The sequence below is a fragment of the Artibeus jamaicensis genome, unplaced genomic scaffold (genome assembly GCF_021234435.1).
Source record: "Artibeus jamaicensis isolate MK-2021 breed Jamaican fruit bat unplaced genomic scaffold, CSHL_Jam_final contig_729, whole genome shotgun sequence".
NCBI classification, from domain to species: Eukaryota; Metazoa; Chordata; class Mammalia; order Chiroptera; family Phyllostomidae; genus Artibeus; species Artibeus jamaicensis.
The window spans coordinates 195,876-215,941 of record NW_026521939.1 but is presented as its reverse complement, the minus strand read 5'-3'; the positions used below and the strand labels follow the sequence as shown (position 1 = coordinate 215,941).

The 20,066-nt window shown below is 42.0% G+C and overlaps 1 protein-coding gene and 1 pseudogene across 1 annotated transcript in view; one reads left to right on the top strand and one right to left on the bottom strand.

Annotated features, from left to right (window-relative positions):
- LOC119055042 (40S ribosomal protein S26-like) lies at positions 1-512 on the bottom strand (annotated as a pseudogene).
- Positions 513-14,407: 13,895 nt separating this feature from the next.
- VKORC1L1 (vitamin K epoxide reductase complex subunit 1 like 1) overlaps positions 14,408-20,066 on the top strand; it is a 78,290-nt gene continuing 72,631 nt past the window's right edge. The window contains exon 1 of the mRNA XM_037153096.2: positions 14,408-14,788. Within this exon, the coding sequence (XP_037008991.1) occupies positions 14,427-14,788 (362 nt within the window). The 5' untranslated portion in view covers positions 14,408-14,426. The remainder of the gene's footprint in view (positions 14,789-20,066) is intronic.

Below are 20,066 nucleotides of genomic sequence, written 5' to 3'. Positions count from 1 at the left end.
TCAGTCCTTCTGGGCTTTATTAGAACAACTCCTGACTACCTTGCTGTGAACAGCACAACTCACACAGTACTGTAGTTTCACATACAGCTTGGGAAGCACATAGGCGTCAAGGACACTTGCTTTGGAAATGTCCCTAATGGCTGTGGCCTCTACTATGTTTTGAATGAGAAACCTTTTTTTTTAAAAAATATGTTTATTGATTTTAGAGAGAGAGGAATGGGGAGAGAATCATTGACGAGAGAGAAACATCAATTAGTTGCCTGCCATCAGTGCCTCAACTGGGGAATTGAACCTGTTATCTAGATATGTGCCCTGGCCAGGAATTGAACCAGCAATCTTTTGGTGTACAGACAATACTCCAATCAACTGAGCTATCTGACCAGGGCTGGATGATGAATTGCTTAATGGCCTTGTTGTTGGGCACACATTGGGTGCAGTTGGTGCAATGAATAGACTGCATGTGACCGTGGCCTTTTTTTGGTGTGACCACTGTTCTTTCTTAATTTGGTCATTGGAAGCAAGTACCTGAGAGAGATAAACTCACTATTTTAGTCAAAGATAGAGCTCTCTACAAAACAGCTAAATTTAGACATGTACTAGTATTATTGTGCACTGCCTTTCAAATGATCCAGGTAGCATTCTTGTACATTGAAAATGTGTAAGCATTTAATTACCATGTTACCCAAAAGGACACAGTTTTATCTCTAATTCATTGTACATTAAATATGTACAGACCTTGTCAATCATAGCATAATAAAGTGGAGAGGAGAGGACACAGATTTTAAAAAAACAAAATCTGTAGGTAGGCACCTTTGTCAAACTTGATTCATTATTAACTTACTTCAACTACACTCTCATTAGGCCATCATGAAAATGATCTTTTGTTACTTGTTGCATTTTCTTGGACCCCAAAGCTATTGCTAATGCATTTTACTATATCTAGAAGTGGAAAATCATTTTTTCTTTCTATTTTGCTTAAGTTGCTCCCTGGCATATTTAGTTGAGCTTCATTCTGGTTCAGCAGAACAAAGGCTTCCTTGGCTGCAGTGCAGTGAATGTTTGCATTGACTAACTTTGCGTCGTATTTCCATGAGGAAAATCCCGGAAGTGGTGCCAGAGCAGATTGTATCAGCTCATGGCTTTCCTCCCTAACTAATCAGGCAAGGAAGAGACATGGATTTAAAATATGAGAGGGAGCTGAAATAGGATTTGGAATTCTTTCTTGAGCAAAAGAGAATTGGAAGGGAGAGCAGTGAAGCAAGAGCTTGACTTTCTCTTAACTTTCTCGGGGATTTCCCCAGTTTTTGCTCAAATCCTCCTTCTATTTCTCTCTTCTTCTATCTTTCTCTCACTCCCCCCCACCCACCCCGCTCCTTTTTGTGTTTCGGTAACCATAGGGAATAAATATTAAGCTTGTTTCCAGGACACTATTTTAATGGAGGAGAGTCCAATAAGCACCATTTCTGGTAAAAATACCTGCTCAACTCTCAACATGGCCCTCTCTTCACCCTTCATGTTCTCCTTTCCTTGTCTCTCAATATACAATTGCATTGAATATCTCTAGGTACAACTTTTCTCCTTTCACTCTGGTGTTTTTGAAATTGCATTTCCATGTTTTTTATTTTACATCTGGAACTAAAAGTTAAGTTTCATTTGGGCTGAAGGAAAACATATAGAAAAGCAGGCATTAACATCAGATATGTGCTTGGGTGTATTCCCTGCCATTTGGCCAGTTGTGAAGTCTTATACAGAGTAATAATCAGTCAATACTTTCCTCAGGTTTGAAGGCTTTTCTTTTACTTTACTTTTCTTTTATTCCTACTTGATGAGCCTTGTCTGTACTCAACTAACTAGGAAAATAAAGTAACTTTTTCTTTCACTTTATGCATTTAGGAAAGGAGTTTGGAGCAAGGCCACATCATCCCAGCCTTTGCCCTCAATTGCAATAATGTGGAATGAGTGTCTCTTAGTTCAGGAGTTTGCACTGCTCAAGAGTTTGCACAAACACAAAGTTGGGAAATACTTCTTGCTGGAGAGGGTGCAAAATGCAAAGGACAAACTGGTTGTTCCCTGAAGTAGAGACATTACTGTGTTGCTTAAGTTGTTCCATATTGGCTCCCTTGTGGGACTGGCTGGCCTAAGAGTTGCTCTTCTCTAATTGGTGAGTTACTTAGCTTCTTTGAACCTAATTTCCTCATTTTTAAAATTGGGGAACATATGTTCCCTAAGATCCTTTCATCTTGACTGTTCTATGAGTTAATTGATAAGATTTGTTTTCCAATAAGCACACACCCAAAATAGTTCTGCAGTCCTCAGGGTAGACCTTAAAGAAAAATGTCTATAATCTTGTAATCACCCCAAATGAGAGGGGACTATTTGAGAAACAGGGTCCTCCCTTCCTTCCTTTCTTCTTTCCTTTCTTCTTTTATAGCCTAAATTACCTTTTACAATTCTACAATCTTTTGTCTTTTGAGGCTAGAGTTGACTTTTATAAACAGCCATTTGAGCCAAGTCTTGTGAATAAGGGAGTGGTCAAGCATGATTCCACAACTTTGGCTACAACAGTCTGGCAGAGAGTGTGCTGTGAACTCTGAAATGCTTACTGTCAGCCACCAGGCCACAGTTCATATTTCTTACCAAATTCTTATGGAATTGCATGTGAAAAATATCCTAATGTTAAAGGAGTAAAGCACTAGGGCCTTCCTTTTCTTTTAGACCATTTTTCTTGGTTCAGGAATTTTTAACTGCTGAACTTTTAACTGATCTCTGGTTTTGGTTATACTAGACACTCCCACTACTTTTTTCTTTAGAACTTGATTTGTCTATCTCTTCGGGGAGCTCTTTGGTGTTTTATTTGTCAAAATGAGTGTGGACTAATAATTGCAGAAACATTCCACATATTTTGGTGTACTTTAAAAATTGGAACAAACAAGCAAAATATAACCAAAGACACTGATATAGAGAACAGGCTGACAGTGACCAGAGGGGAGAGGGGAGGGAATTTCAGGGGAAAAGGGAAAGGTTTACAGGAACAAGCATAAAGGACACATGGACAAAAACAAGGGGGAGGTGTACGTGGAAGTGGGAGGGAGGTGGGGAGGGCTGGAGGGCTGGCTGGGATGGGAGTAAAAGGTAGAAAACTGTACTTGAACAACAATTAAAATAAAAAAGTAAAAAGTAAAAGAAATTAGACCAAATCTTTATTTACAATTCACTTTTCAGTTTTCATCAAAGCAGTTAACCATTGTTTAAAGAGAATGGAATCTTCTGGCTTTTTTTTTTTTTTTTTACCATTTTCATAGGTTACGGGGTGCCTGCATGGGCATGGGTGAATGGTATCGGCTGATGTTGTCTGGCCCCATATACCTAGGATAACATTTCTACCCACTTCATTGTGCAGATAGAATGAAAAGGCACTTGGTAGGGGGTTATTTCAGGAATTCAGGTATCTTGTGGGTGGCTGGATTTACAAGGCCTTTTTCTTTTATATCACCTGCTATAGGTAAAGGCATTAAAAGAGCTTTTAAAAAAATGATTGGCTCTGGCAAGGTTGGTTGGGATGTTACCCAAAGGGCCAAGGTGGCTGGTTTGATCTCTGACCAGAGCACATGCAAGAATCAACCAATGAATGCATAAGTGAGTGGAACAATAAGTCAACTTTTCTCTCTTTCTTTCTGCTTTCATCTCTCACTAAAAATCGATAAATAAAGTTTTTTTTTAAAAGATTGAGAGTCCTTAATTACAAATTTAAACACACAACAAATTCCAGAATTCTTCCTCTCTCAGCCCCAGGCATCCTAATAAGCCTTGAGGCCCTCATTGTGAGGTTACAGTCAGTGACCAGAGCCAGTTCAGCAGGTTCTCTGGTATGTGGTGAGGGTTGCTGTGGAGCAACAGGCTTCCTGGGGCTAAATCAGGTTGTGAGTAAATGGAAGGTCATGTCAATATTCATGAAGATCCCAAATGCCTCTGGATCTCACCCTCACCTGGCTATTGTAGGATCTTCCACCCTTAAAGAGAGTCTTCTACTGGGGTTCCTGAGAACTAGCAGGTTTGCTACCCTAGAAAACCTGTCATGTTCTTCCCACTGCTCTGGCCTTTTTGGTTGACATCCATAGCCCCTTGGCAGGTCTTAGCCCTGCTGGGATAGCAGCATTCTTGTGGATACTGGTGTCCCTCCCTGCTGAGGGCACTGTGCTCTGAAACTTCTGGAGTTAAAAACCGCTCAAAGTGTTAGTATTAGTAAAGGTCCTATGGGCAAGCATCACAATCAACTCTGGCTTAATTTATAAAGAAAAAGAATTTATTAAGAGAATATTGGATAGTTTGCAAAATTCCTGGATGTCAGGTAAAACATGATGTAAGCTTTATAAACAGCAACGAAGGCCCAGATCCCATCCGGGAGCTGCTCTGGTAAAGACACCTCTCCCTGATCCCCTATGGACACCCGGCCTTTTCCCTCTGGCACCAGAATCCTGTTGCTGTCACCTTCAGAAACTAGACATAGATCCTGCCACTGTGTCTACCCTCCCTAACACAAGGCCTGTGGGTCTCCCCACATTCTAACTCCAGCAGTGCTAGGAAAAGCAAGTGTCTGATGTTTTCAGCTCTTTCCATGGGAGGTGGACTCTGTCTCCTTAGGTGGAGATTGATCAAATGTAGGAGAGATTTAGATCCTGTGAACCTAGAAGAGAACCAAATGTCCACTGCATGGGAGCTAGATTCCCGATGCTGCTGATATTCTGAGTCCCCCAGCCACCTTTGAACCACATTGACACTTGTGTGTTAAGGTGCATGGTGTGGACCCCCGTGGCCAATGAAGTACTTGTGACAACTGCACCTTCAGCCTCCAGCTGTGGTCTCTCTTTCGCCAGGGTCAGAGTGGACTCTGGGTGAACTAGCTCTTTATGACCCTCTTTTCCTCCTTCAAAACATCTACTGAATTCTGGTCCTGGGGGGGCCATCTCGCCTGTTCAGGGTAACAGTTTGCCTACCGCATTAGCAGTCAAGGAAATCATGAAAACCCTCTCCCAAATATATGGTCACTTCCTGAACAGGGAACTGATTACAGAGGTTCTGGTAGGTGAGGTAGGGCATCCCGGCAGGCAGGAGCTGGGACTTAAATATGTTCAATATCTGTCCTAAATGGCTCCCTTCTTCTTAAGTATCCATCTGCATCTACGGACCCAAATGAGGGACCTTCTGAGGGAAAACCAGCTTCAACCCTGGCCACCATTTAGAACTGTGTGAATGTATAGGAAGGATTTTTCTAGGACCCAGTGGAAGCAGACTGTGGAACCTACCAGGGATCTTTGCCCCAGAAGAGAAACAGTTGAGAAAATGATTTTACTACACAATTTACCATTTTGGGGCCTAGACAACAACCTCCACAACTAAGCGCAGTATTGAGGGAGGGAGTTGTTTGCTTATTTGTTTGATTGTTATACCTGCTTCATGGCTGGTGGAACCAGTGGGCCTTTGATCCTCTGGGATGAAGTAATAGCAGGATATGGGGGAAGGTCAGCTCAGAGGTGGCTGCTCTGTGGACATGTCGGTTTGCCTGCTGGAGTCTGGGCTTGGTAGCAGTAACGATGCTGAGGCAAACGGCAGCAGTGGGTTGCCAGTGTGGGATCTACTCACTGGCATCTCTGAGAAGCTGTGGGGACCAGCAGCTACAGAATCTGGGCTCAGCCAGCAGGGACACTAGCAATGGTGGAAGATTTACAGATAATGACAGTGATTCAGGGAAATAGAGGTTAAAGGCAGTGGTGTACTTGGGTTCAGAGAGACATTTCAAAGAACCTGTGGGGACCATGACTGCACAGTCTTGGTTAAGTGAGCAATACAAAGGTTGATGATGATAATGGTGAAAATAACAGATAGTATTTATGGAGCATGCACTATGCTAAGTGCTTTCCATGTGTTTATTCACTTAATTCTCACTACAGCCCTATTAGATAGATATTATTATCATCCTCCTATTACAGATGAGAAACTTAATTTTGCAAAGGTTGTAATGTGGCAGACTGCATTTTCCAAAGACGGCTGCCATGCCTCCTAATCCACATGTTATTCTGCATGTGAGTTTGATCCTCCAACCTTGAGAGATGGGCCTACTCCTCTCCACTTGAATCTGTGCAGGCTTCTGACTCTCTTGTAACCTATAGAATACAGCAGAAATGAGGTAATAAGACTTCAAGACTAGGTCGGAATGGGAATGCACCCTTCATCTTGTTTACTGGAATACTTTTCCTGGAGCCCTGAGGCTGCCACGCTGTGAGGGAGCTCGAACTAACTCACATGGGATAATCACACAGACAGGTCCTGAAAATATACAAAGAGGGAGAGGGGTGTACCCAGTCAGCCCAGCTGCTCCATCACGATGCTGTTCCCATTCCAATTGCTGTCTGATTTCAATTACATGAGACACACTGAGACAACCAAGTTCTTCCTAAACTTCCAACCCACAGTAACTGTGAGAAATAATAAAATAATTATTGCTGTTTTAAGCCACTAAGTTTTGGAGTAACTTGTAATGCGGCAATAGATAAGTGACAGGTAACTTGCCCATAGCTTTTATGTGGTAGAGCTGAGATTTGAACCATCAGTCTGGTGAACCAAAGGATATACACACATGAACACACTTTTTGGGGGGGAATCTCCCAATATACCTGAGGAAGGAAAGTGATCTTGCATAATTATCTGGTGTTTAAAATTCACAAGATTCAGTTATAACTTTAATGTGATCTTTTTTGTACCTATAAGTTGTTGGGGTCTACATTTTAAATTAGCTGTTAAATGTTCTTCTAAGTAAATACACAAATTAATGTGTTTCATGGAGGTCCTGGAATATAGATCCAAAATTAAGTTTGAGATACCATTTACCTAATATGATCATTTCAGTTTTCAGACGAGATTGGGCACATTCAGGGTGGTATGGCTGTAGACTTTTTTTTGGTTTTCAAACAGCAGTTTATTTTAAGCCATTGCTTCTGGAAGGATTTACTTTTCACTGAAGGCTACATTTTTCTTTTACCCATAGAACCAAAGATTAAGATAACAATTGTTAGCATTTATTGGGCACTTACTATGTGCCAGGCACCACGTATTTAATCCTCCCCAAATCCTCTCAGAGAGGTCCTATTGCTGTCCCCATTTTATAAATGAAGACACTGAAGCAGAGGGAGGATAATATTTTTCCAGGCAAATGCAGCCAGTAAGGAGGTAGAGCTGTACTTCCAATCCTGCTTCAAAACCAACACAGTAACTGCCTCTCTGCCCTCAGTCTGGACCAATTCCTGTGATGCTCAAAATGTACCTTTATGCAATATGCTTGTGTGAAGTGTATTTCTCATGTAAAAGATCAGGCTTAGCTTGTGCTGTGTACAACTTGTGGCCAAAAGGCCACTAGAAGAGGCCTTGGTCCTAACATACAGAGGCCTCTTCTACAAAATATTTTTTATACCAGCAAGAAAAGGTCACCACTCAATTAGGAAGGAAGGTAAAGCCTTTTGTCAATTATTTTTGAATAATTTGTTCTTGAGCCTCCTGTAAGTTGTTGAGGAGTTCATATTATTATGTCTTCGGAAGTCTTTAGGAAGTTTTACAATAAACAAAATGATAAACATTCATAGGACTTATATTTGAACACAACTGTTTTTAACATATAATCCCCCTAGGAATTCAGTGTCTTGGCAGGGATTTATTTATTATGTTTTACTTTAAACAGAAAGCATTCACATTGATTAGCTCAAAAGTATTCTTGGCTTTATACTGTAAGGAAAATATATGTAAGAAAAGAAAGTGCGGTGTGTAGAGAAAGCTAGGAATAGCTGGTATTTGGCTTCACTGCTGCCTGTAGTGTAAACCATGAGCGAGTTAACTCACCTCTGTATGGGTGGCGTATGAGCCTCCATAAAGAACCTTAGAAATTATAGGGAGGGAACTCCATAAACTTTATGCTGCAGTCACATAAACTGAGTATTCAAGGTGATAGAATGCAGGTGATACAGAGACATTTGGTTTAGCCCAGCAGGATGACAAATAGTCTGGAAATAGCCATAAAAAACACTGAGATACCCCAACCTGTCACCTGCTGGGGCCGTGGAGAAAATATTGATTAGGACACAGCTGGCTTCCAGGCAGAGACTAGGTTTGCCGAGTAAGAGAACCAGAGAGTTGAAAGGGGGTGTTTTAGCTAACTCTTGCTGAATAAAACTTTAGAAGCTTAAAACAACATTTTTTGTTTGTTTGTTTGTTTCTGGGAGTTGATTGGATTCGACTATGTGGTTTTCACTCAGGTCTCTCATGCTCTTACCAAGGCTGGGGCTGGAGTTACCTCAAAGCCTTCTTCTGTCCCATGCCTAGCAAGTGATGTTGGCTGTCCGCTGAGACCTGAGGCTATTGGCTGGCAGATCTACATGCAGCCTCTTCATGTGGCTTAGGCTTCCTCATAGCACAGCAGCTGGGTGCAAAAAGCAAATATCCCAAGGAGTGATATCACCTTTTATGATCCAGCCTCAGAAGGCACAGAGCATCATTGCTGCCACAGTCAGAGCCCCTCATGGATTCAAGGGGAAGGAACGTAAGCTCAACCTCTCCATGGGAGCAGGGACCAACTTCACAATTGAAAAGAACATAGGGAATGGGAGAGCTCATTGCAGCTAGCTCGGAAAGTGCAATCTTCTGTAGAGGGTAAATACAAAGAGTGGAAGATTAGAGTCTAAGATTTCAGAAATCTGGCCCTTTGAAAGAATCACAAGGGCCACTCATGTGTGCAGCTTATGTGGAATGGAAGCAAAGGTCATCAGAGTTGAGGAAGATATAGGATGATGAGTCAGGGAAACTGCATGGCCATTTCATGGGCATTGACATTTTCAGGAAAGTAGAGGACTTGAGAGAGGTACACCTCTCTCAAGGCAGAGAGAGCGAATGCCAAGGTAAAACTTTTCTGAGTTTTTGCTTTTGGTCTGGGATGGTGGAAAAAAAGCCCCTAATCTCTGTGAGGAGGACTTTCTTTTTTTTTTTTTTTATTTGGGAAAAGATATTTGCTATGGGCCTATTATTTTTGCAAAGGTACTAATAGTTATTTTTTTTTAGTGCCTATTCAATAATTCACTCGAACTGTACTTACTGGGTACCCACTCTGTGGTCAGGTCCCGTTCTAGATAATGATACAGTAGTTAATAAAGCAGACAAAGACCTCTGCCCTTAACCCTGACCATTGTGGCTCAGTTGGCTGGGCATCGTGCCATGAAGCACAAGGTCACTGGTTCGATTTCTGGTCAGGGCATGTGCTTGGGTTGCAGGTTCAGTTCCCTGCCAGGGCATGTACAAGAGGTAACTGAGTGATGTTTGTCTCTCACATTAATAGAATTTCTGGGTCCCTCTTTGTCTCTTGTTATAGCCTTTGTTTTAAAGTCTATTTTGTCCTTACAAATATGGCTAACCCAGCTTTCCTTCACCCTCATTTTCATGAAAGATCCTTTTCCATCTGTTTACTTTCAGTCTGTGTGTAGCCTCAATCTAAAGTGAATCACTTGTAAACAGCACATATAAGGGTCTTATTTTGTTATCCATTCAACCATCGTATGTCTTTTGATGGGAGCATTTAATCTATTTGTGTTTTTTGATAGATATGCATTTATTGCCATTTCATTATTCATATTTTTAATCTTCTTCTTCTTAGAAAGAAACCCTTTAACATTTCTTATAATACTGATTTGGTGGTGATGAACTTCTTTAGTTTTTTCTTGTCTGGAAAGCTCTTTTTCTGTCCTCTGATTCTAAATGATAGCCTTGCTGGTCACAGTAGTATTTGTTGTAGGTCCTTGTTTTTATTTTTTCTTTTCTTTTTTAAAATTGATGTGAGAGAGAGAGAGAGAGAGAGAGAGAGAGAGAGAGAAAGGAAGAAGAGAGAGGAAGGAAGGAGAAATAGAGAAAGAAAGAAAGACATCAAGTTGCTGCTCCACTTACTCATCGATTCATTGGTTGCTCCTTGTACGTGCCCTGACCAAGAACCAAACCTGCAACCTTAGTGTACTGGGGCAATGCACTAGTCAACTGAGCTACCTGGCCAGGGAAGATCCTTGCTTTTCATCACTTCAAATATTTCTTGCTAATCCCTTCTGGACTGCAAAATTTCTGTTGAGAATTCAGCTGACCATCTTATGGGAGCTCCTTTGTAGATAACTACTTTTTTCTTGCTTCTTTAAGATTCTCTCTTTGTCTTTCGACATTTTAATTATGATGTGTCTTAATGTGGGCCTCTTTGGATTCATCTTGTTTGGGATGCTCTGTGCTTTCTGAACTTGTATGTCTTTTTCCGTCACCAAGTTAGGAAAGTTTTCAGTCACTATTTCTTTCAATAGGTTTTTAATCCTTTGCTCTCTCTCTTCTCCTCTTATCCCTATGATGTGGTGTCATTATGCTTGATGCTGTCCCAAAGACCCCCTTAAACTATCCACATTTTTAAAAATTCTTTTTGCTGCTCTGATTGGGGTTTTCTGCTACCTTGTGTTTCAAATCACTGACTTCATCTTCTGCTTCATCTAATGTGATGTTGATTCCTTCTAGTATATTCTTCATTTCAGTTACTGTATTCTTTATTTCTGACTGGTTCTTTTTTATGTTTTCTATATCTTTTTTTTTTAAATCTTGTTGAATTTCTTGCTAAGTTTCTGGTGCATTATTATCACCCTTGTTTTGAAATCTGTATCTGGTTGTTTGCTTGCCTCCATGTCATCTAGTTGTTTTTCTGGATCTTTCTCCTAATCTTTCATTTGGGACGTGTTTCTATGTCTTCACATTTTGACTGCCTCTCTGAGTCTGTTTTTATGTATTAGATAGAGCTGCTATGTCTCCTGGTTTTGGTAGAGCTGCCTTATGTATTAGGTGTCCTGTAGAACCCAGTGGTGCAGCTTCCCCAGTCACTTGAGCTGGGCAGCCTGTGTTCACACTCCAATTGTAGTTGAATCTTGATTGCTGTTGACAAGTCAATGGGAGGGAGTGACCCCCAGGCTGATAAGCTATGAAGACTGGCTGTGACTACAGCAGAAGAGCTGCTATGCAGGAACTGATGCCACAGAGGCGGATTCCCTTCAGCAGGACTTGGGTGCCCCCTGAGTTCTCCCTTTGAGTGTGTCACTTGTGAAGGTGGTTGAGTGGTGCTCCAGGAAGGATCTAAAGCTGGTAAAGGAATGGGCTGGCTTTGGGGCCTCCTATGAAGTGGGGCCAGCTGCCAACTGTATCCAGCATGAGCTACAAAGTGATATGCATGTGGTTGCTACTTGTGCTGGGCATGGAGGTGCCCTGGAGAGGTCAAGTTGCAAACTGAGTCTGGCCGACACTACTGCCTGACCTAGGGTCATTTAGGAAGAAGTATGGGGCATACTGAGGCCAGATATTGCTTGTCTGGAGTTTGTGAATCTTTGACAGAATTTAGGAAATTCCAAATCATGAGCCAGGATAGGCCATTTGTTTGGAAAAGCCACTGTAATTGACTTGGGTGGGCCTGAATGTTGGGATATGCAGGGTCTCAGTGAGTTACCAGGGCAAAGTGAAAGGTATTAGCCAGGTTGATGGAGACTCAGATATGGCACCCACTTGCTCACTCTGTAGGAGGACGGTTCAGCATAGGAACAAAGGCTTCAGCCAGCAATGCTGTCTGGCAGAAAGCTGCCCCACCAGCCGTCACCCCAAATCTGGACCATTCAGTTTCTTCCCAGGTGTCCCTAGCAACTTTCCAGCTGGTGCCCAAACACTAGAGCTCAGAGTAAGCCCATTAGCAACTAAGTCTGTGCTTGGGCCCTTTAAGAGGAAGATTTCTTAAAGCCCTTTGACTCCAGAAGCGCTTTGTCTAATTCAGTCACAGACCCCATTGGTTTTCTTAGCCAGAAATCATGGGGACTTCTCTTCCTGGCACTGGAACCCTGGGCTGGGGGGCCTGGTGTGTGCCTGAGACTCTTCACTCCTTAGGAGGGACCTCTGCAGCCAATATATGCTTCCTGACTTTTTAACTACCACATACAAGTGTGGGTCCAGCCTGTTCTGCTTCTCCGCTCCTTTTACCAGTCTCAAAGTTGTTTCTGTATATCCATAGTTATAGGACTACTGCTCGGCTAGATTTCAGGCAGATCTCAATAATGTTTGTTCTGTAATTCAGTTGTAATTTTGATGTGGTTGTGGGAGGATGCCAGTATCACATTAACCTACTCTGTCATCTTTATCATAACTCAAATTCTCTGCGTTTTTAGCTCATATCACAGTAGTTAAGAGCATGAATCTGGGAGCCAGACTGCTGGAGCTTGAAACCAAGTTCTGCATCTTACTAGTTATATGATTTTCAGCAGGTTACCCTCTTTAAACCTAAGTTTCTTCATCTGTAAAGCATAGAAAATAATGGTTCTTATATTGTCAGGATTAAATGAGTTAATATAGGAAAAACTAGAAGAGAACGATAGGGTCTTGAGGCTTTAGTGGAGGAAGTTTTGGGCTTCAGGGTTCCCACTGGAGCTTTGAAACCAAGCTCAGGTTGGTGAAGAATCAATTTATTACATTCTGGGAACAAACAGAATATCCATGTCAAATCGAGAGGTCATTTTTCAGAGGGAAGACACACATATTGGTGGAAATAGTAGTCACACTTGAATCAGACAGGCCTGGGTACTAACTGAAGCTCTACTTTTATGGTAACTGGCCAAGTTACTTAACCCTCTGAGACTTACTTTTCTTCCATGAAAACTAGGGATAATGCTACCTACCTTGTATAGACCTTATAAAGTTTAAATATAACATATCAAGGGGCTGACGCAGTGCCTAGTATGTAGATACGTGCTCAGTGACTAGCTCTTAACTTCATGAGTCAGTATGTCATCTGTGTACATAGAATGTTTACTGGTTCACTCCTCGTTTAGTATTTAAAAATGAGCATTTACTCTGTACTGACAACAAGGAATAATATTGGATTCCATTATCCCTTGAATAAGAAGATGAAATATTCATCCCCTCTTCCTAGGACATTCACTTTGAGTGGTGCTTTCCTGAAGGGCTTTGGGAGCCTGGGCCTTCACAGACTGCTATAGAAAATTTTCTGGCCAGCTATTGCCACACCTCAAGGGTCCTGCTGTATCTTGCTGTGACTTTTTCCAAAACTTTGGCAGAAAATGTCGGGTACAGCATTCTAACCCAGCGAAGCAAGTCTGGGGTAATGAACAAGCTTATATAAATCTTTTTGGATATGTGGTTCTGGCATGGTAGATTGAGCCAACACAAAATACAGAAATACAAATATAGAAATACCAGATAAAATATTCTAAGAAAAAACCCCTCAAACACATAGCCGAACTTGGCTGGAAGAAAGGCCACGTGAGTGAGCTACAAAGAGGATTCTCCAACCCTGAGATGCCTACAGACTTGTCAAAACCTGACCAGAGCCCTGTGAGAGACCCTGAGCTAGAAACCCAGCTAACTGGACCATTCAGTTTCTTCCCAGGTGTCCCCAGCTAAGCAGCACCCAAATTCCTGACCCACAGGAACTGTGAGAAAATAAAGGGTTTTGTTTTGCTTTAAGCTGCTAAGTTTAAGGTGATTTGTTATCCAACAATAGATAATAAAAGGACAGTAATTACTCAAAATCAGTATAGGAAGCTTCTGAAATATCTTTGAGAGCTACAACCAGGAAAAAGCTAACCATCTCCAAAAATGGTTTTGTTTCTTCTTAGAGACAGTGAGAATAACACACAGGTGTTTTCCTTTTAGTTTTGGTCACCCAGAAGCTCAGAGCCAGATATAATAGCTCAATTGTAATAATTATGCAAGATCTTATGGCCTTTTTAATGTGTGTTCTTACTCCTGGTCTTTTATTCTGACTTGTTTGGTTCATCATCCTGATTTTTTAGTTAATTTTTATATTTTTCAATATTACATGAATTATGTTAAGCCATCTCAATTCAGCTTACAGAGAAGCGAAGCGTTTAGAAATACTTAAAAATAGTTATCTTCACACCTGTTGAACAGGTGCCTGGAGGTGGTGTTGGGGAAGATCAGGTAATGCAAGCTTGGCTCAATAATGGGCATTTGGCCAGGATTATTTTAGATTATGTCAACAGATAATCAAGTGATGATGGAAAAAAAAGAAAAAAAGGATGGCAATTGATCACGACTCCCACACCACCCGCCCTACCCTTTCTCCTGGAGCTCCGCCCTTCCCTTCTTTTGGCCCCTCCTCTTTCTTAAGCCCCTACTTGCTGGGGCGCTGCACAGCCTCTGTCTCCGCCCGTCGTGTGCCCCACCCCAGCAGTTGCACGCTCTGCTCCTCCCTCCCTCAGTGCTGGCGCGCGCCCTACCCGCCGCGCTGGGCTCCCTCCTTTCGGGGCGGTTGGGCCTCGCGCCTGTAGGGGCGGGGCCTGGAGAAGGCGGTGGAGCCAATGGGGCGAGGCGGCGGTGGCGGTGGCCGCGGAGGCGCTGGCGGTAGCGGCGGCAGCGGCGGTGGCGGCTGGGTCGGGCCCCGACGGGCGGCGGCTGCTGAGGTGGAGGCGGAGGGAGGCAGCGGCCGCGGCGAAGGAGGTGGCGGCGGCGGCGGAGGAGGGGGGAAGATGGCGGCGCCCGTCCTGCTGAGAGTGTCGGTGCCGCGGTGGGAGCGGGTGGCCCGGTATGCAGTGTGCGCTGCTGGGATCCTGCTCTCCATCTACGCCTACCACGTGGAGCGGGAGAAGGAGCGGGACCCCGAGCACCGGGCCCTCTGCGACCTGGGGCCCTGGGTGAAGTGCTCTGCTGCCCTTGCCTCCAGGTATCCTGGCTCCAGGGAGCGGGCCAGAACGGCCGGTGGGGTGAGGGCGGAGGCTGGGAGTAGGGAACGCCTGGTAGGAGCTTGGGCCTGGGGGTCGGTGGGGCCCGGGCCACTGAGGGACCCACAACGCTGCGAGCCTGGCCAGTGGGGGTGGGGAGGGCGGTGGTGGGGGGCAGTGGCCAGGGACTCCGACCCAAGACCAGGCCTCCGGGGCGGAGGTGGTGGGGCCGCAAGACTGGGGAGGAGGGATGAGGTGGCAGAGTGTAGCCGGGAGGCCAGAGCGGACCAGGGAGCGGTTGGGCAGGCTGGGGCCACACTGGGAATAAGCGAGAGAGGTTCATAGAGGTTCATAGAGGGTGGGTCCCGGCAGGCTTGACAAATTCCTCGTTCTTGCTTGGGGAGGCGGGTCAGGGGTGTTAGGACCCTGCTCCTGGGAGTCGGGAGGTCACAGCTTACCCATGGTCAGGCATCGCTGCAGTCCAAGGCTGTGCAACCGGCGTGGGCTCGGGTAGTATTTCCTTCTGACTTCCCAATGCTAAGACAGGTGTTTCCGTGGTCAGGCCTCTTTGTACTCTATAGCGCTAATGAGAATTTGCAGACTTCTTGAAACAGTGACATTTACCGGCAAACACGAATTTGACCCTACTCTGGAAGAAGATGCCAGCACTTAACATATCTGATTTCTTGGGTTCCCTCTCGTATATTTCATTGTGTCTTAGGGCGGGGAAATGGTTTGAGTTTGGGTCTAGTTTAAGCTTAATTTGAGTAAAATATGAGTAGATCATGTGTAGTGAGTGATATTTTGGAAATTGGGGTGACTTTTAAACGTTTGACACTATTGGCTTATTTTGCTGATAGGTTTTTTAAAATGCTGTAGTTGATTTATCTGTTACATTATATTTTCTGCAATAGATTTACCTGGGTAGCTTCCTTTAAAAAAGAGGAATTTATATCTTAAAAGTGACTTTTTTAATTTAGGAGGGTTCGTTTTAAAAGTAGCAAATGTGAAAGAAATGATTTCATAGTTGATAGGTTACAATTATAATAGAGACCTACTCTGCCTAATATTTTGAATTTGTTAACAGTTACTCACATTTGAACAGTTTCTTCCCCTCCTGTAAATTGCTAGGTAGACAGTATTGTATAAGCTTACTAGTTTTATTTTGACCTACGTATTGGTGATTACATGAACAAGCTAGCATTGGAGTTTTTGTCTTACAACTATTTATAAGCTTCATCTATTTAAGGATGGCTTGAGTCTGATTTATAGACCAATATTCTTTTGGAATTAGGTAGAATAGACATCATTAAAAGTTTTTTATTTTGTTAAAGTGAAAAAGGCTTTAAATATCTTTTTTATTTGACTTACGTATTGATTGCCATTTAGCAGTAGTGTTAAAAAATGTGACTTTTAGGGAAAGAAAGTTTGAGATGAGGTGTGAGTGAATAGAATTGAAGATAGAGGATGAGAAAAAATAACCAATGAAGAAAAATCCTGAGGAAAGTCCTCTACCAGAATACAGCATTAACTCATGTGATTAGCTGAAACTCACTTCTCATATCTCAGTCCTTAAGTATCCTAATTCAGATAGATTGGAGATTAATGAGAGAATCATAAAAGTGACAGAGAGTGAGAGAGAATGTGTGTAAAATCCTCTAGTATTTTGGGAGGCATCACTGTATAAGGAAATAGTTCTCAGACTTTTGGATTTCAAAAGAATTATGTCCCCCCCAAATTGGGACACTGGAATAGAGTTGCCAGTTTTTTGCCCTCCTGGTATAACCAATAAAAACAGCAACAGTAACCCACAGCACTATTTACTGTCACCATCATTTCATTGTAAAAAGGGATATTTAAACTGGTTTAGAAACAACACATTCTCAGAATAAAAGTCCTTTAAATGGAATCATTTAGCTACATTAAAAAGTTTACTTTTTAAAAATTCGACTTCATTTTTTATATAAATTAGTAAAAACTGTGGCAAACCTGCACCAGCCTGCCAGCCGACATTTAGTGACCCTGATGGGCTCCTAGTTCAGTCACTTGTTGGACTGTGGTCTTAAGCTAGTCATTTATCCTCTTGGAGCCTCAATTGTTTTATATGTTAGATGGGAGTGGTATTAAAATGTACTTACCAGATGAATGATAGGATTCATGGTGATACATAGTATCAATACCTGGATTCAGTTACATCTGTTAATCATCAATTAGAGATATTTTTTTGTAGTGTCTGATAAACACCTTTAAGTAGTGTAACTTCTTAAGTATAGTCACTTACATATTTTAAATGTGAATTGTGTTAGTGTTTATTGCTCACTCTGTGGCAGAGTATAAAGACTTAAAGTCTATTTAAAACTATTTTAAAAGTGTGGCAAAAGAAACAAAATAATGTAGAGAATATTTTTTTTAAAAAACATTTTATTATTCTAGAGAGAAGAAAGTAGGGAGAAAGAGAGGGAGAGAAACATCAATGTGTGGTTGCCTCTCACATGCCCCCTCCTGGGGACCTGGCCTGCAACCCAGGTATATGCCCTGACTGGTAATCGGACTAGCAACCTATCACTTTATGGGATGATGTCCAACCAACTGAGCCATGCTGGTCAGTGCTGTGCAGAATATTCTTTTTTAAAAAAATATTTTATTTACTTATTTTTAGAGAGAGGGGACAGGAAGGAAAAAGAGTGGAAGAGAAACATCACTGTGTGGTTGCCTCTCATGTGTCCCCCACCCGGGACCTGGCCTGCAACCCAGGCATGTGACCTGACTGGGAATTGAACCGTGATCCTCTGGTTCACAGGCTCACGCTCAATCCACTGAGCCACACCAGCCAGGGCCATAATATTCTTTATAGGTCTTTACTGTAAGTTATATTAGACCCCTTCTAAGAAAGGTTTCTGTATAAAAATAGTACAAATGATCTTGAAAGATTAATAAACTTGATAATTCTGCAGTTCTTAAAACAAAAAATAGTGTTTGAAAACCATTAAGTCCTCAAAAAATGGCTTTTGCAAAATGTTAGACTAGTACCTCTCACCCATCTTTAAAAAACTAGTACCATATAAATAATTTTTAAAATTTTAATTACAGTTGACATACAATGTCATGTTAATTTCAGGTATACAACATAGTTCTTAGACATTTATATAACTTACAAAGTGATTATCCTGATAAGCCTTGTACCCATCTGACACCACATACAGTTATAATATTATTGACTATATTCCTAATACGTTACGTCCCTGTGACTGGTTTTGTAGCTGGGAATTTGTACTTTTAATCATTTTCCCTTTTTTACTCATCTCCTTAAACCCCTTCCCCTCTGGCAACCATCAATTTGTTCTCTGTATCTGTGAATCTGTTTCTGTTCTTGTTCATTTATTTTGTTTTTTAGATTTCACATATAAGTGAAATCATATAGTATTTTCCTTTCTCAATCTGACTTATTTTACTTAGCATAATCCCCTCTAGGTCCATCCATGTTGCAGATGGCAAGATTTCATTCTTTTTTATGGTTGAATAATATTCCACTGTATATAGTATGTATCACATCTTTATCCATTTGTTTTTCAACGAACACTGGGGTTACTTCCTTATCCTGGCTATTTTAAGTAATGCTGCAATAATCATAGGGGATGCACACATCATTTTTTTTATTAGTGTATTGGATTTCTTCAGATAAATACCCGGAAGTGGAATTTCTGGATCATATGGTAGTTCTTTTTTTTTAAAGATTTTATTTATTTATCTCTAGAGGGGAAGGGAAGGAGGGAGGGAGAGAAACGTCAATGTGTGGTTGCCTCCTATGCGTCCCCTGCTGGGAACTGGCCTACAACCCAGATATGTGCCCTGACTGGGAATCAAACCACGATCCTCAGGGTCACAGGCCCGGGCTCAGTCCACTGAGCCAGGGCTGGTAATTCTGTTTTTAAATTTTTTGAGGAACTTTTATACTGCTTTCCACAGTGGCTGTACCAGTTTACAGTCCCACCAACAGTGTATGAGGGTTTCCTTTTCTCTACATCCTCCCCATTACTTGATGTTTGTTGCTTTATTTTTTCTTTTTAATATATTTTATTGATTATGCCATTGCAGTTGTCCCATTCCCCCCTTTCATTCCCCTCCACCCTGCACACCCTCTCCCCCATTACTCCCTCTGTTTAGTTAATGTCCATGTGTCACTAGTTCTTAAGCTTCTACATTTCCCATACTATTCTTACCCTCCCCTTGTCAATTTTCTACCTACCATCTATGTTACTTATTCTCTGTACCTTCTCCCCCCTTCTCCTCCTCCCACTCCCCTGTTGCTAACCTTCCATGTGATTTCCATTTCTATGGTTCTGCCCCTGATCTAGCTGTCCTCTTAGTTTGCTTTTGTTTTAGGTGTGGTTCTTAATAACTGTGAGTTTGCTGTTCTGTCACTGTTCATATTTTTTATCTTCTTTTTCTTAGGTAAGTCCTTTTAACATTTCATATAGTAAGGGCTTGGTGATGATGAACTCCTTGAAGTTGACCTTATCTGAGAAGCACTTTATCTGTCCTTCCATTCTAAATGAAAGTTTTGCTGGATAGAGCAATCATGGATGTAGGTCTTTGGTTTTCATGACTTGGAATACTTCTTTCCAGCCCCTTCTTGCCTGTAAGGTCTCTTTTGAGAAATCTGCTGACAGTCTGATGGGAACTCCTTTGTAGGAGACTGTCCCCTTATCTCTTGCTGCTTCTAGGATTCTCTTCTTCATTTTAATCTTGGTTAATGTAATGATGATGTGCCTTGGTGTGTTCCTTCTTGGGTCTTAACTTCTTTGGGACTCTCTGAGCTTCCTGAATTTCCTGGAATTCTATTTCCTTTGCCAGATTGGGGAAGTTCTCCTTCATTATTTGTTCACATAAGCTTTTCACTTGTTGCTGCTCCTCTTCCCCTTCTGGTACCCCTATAATTCGGATGTTGGAGTGTTTAAAGATGTCCTGGAGGTTCCTAAGCCTCTCCTCATTTTTTTGAATTCTTGTTTCTTCATTCTTTTCTGTTTGGTTATTTTTTTCTTTCTTCTGGTCCACTCCCTTGATTTGAGTCCCAGTTTCCTTTCCATCACTATTGGTTTCCTGTGCATTTCCCTCCATTTCAATTAGTTTAGCCTTCATATGTTCCTCTAATTTGTGACTAAAATCAACCAGTTCTGTGAGCATCCTGATCACCAGTGTTTTGAACTGTGCATCTGATAGGTTGGCTATTTCTTGTTCGTTCGCTTAGATGTATGGGCTCTGGGGCTTTGAGTTCTTCTT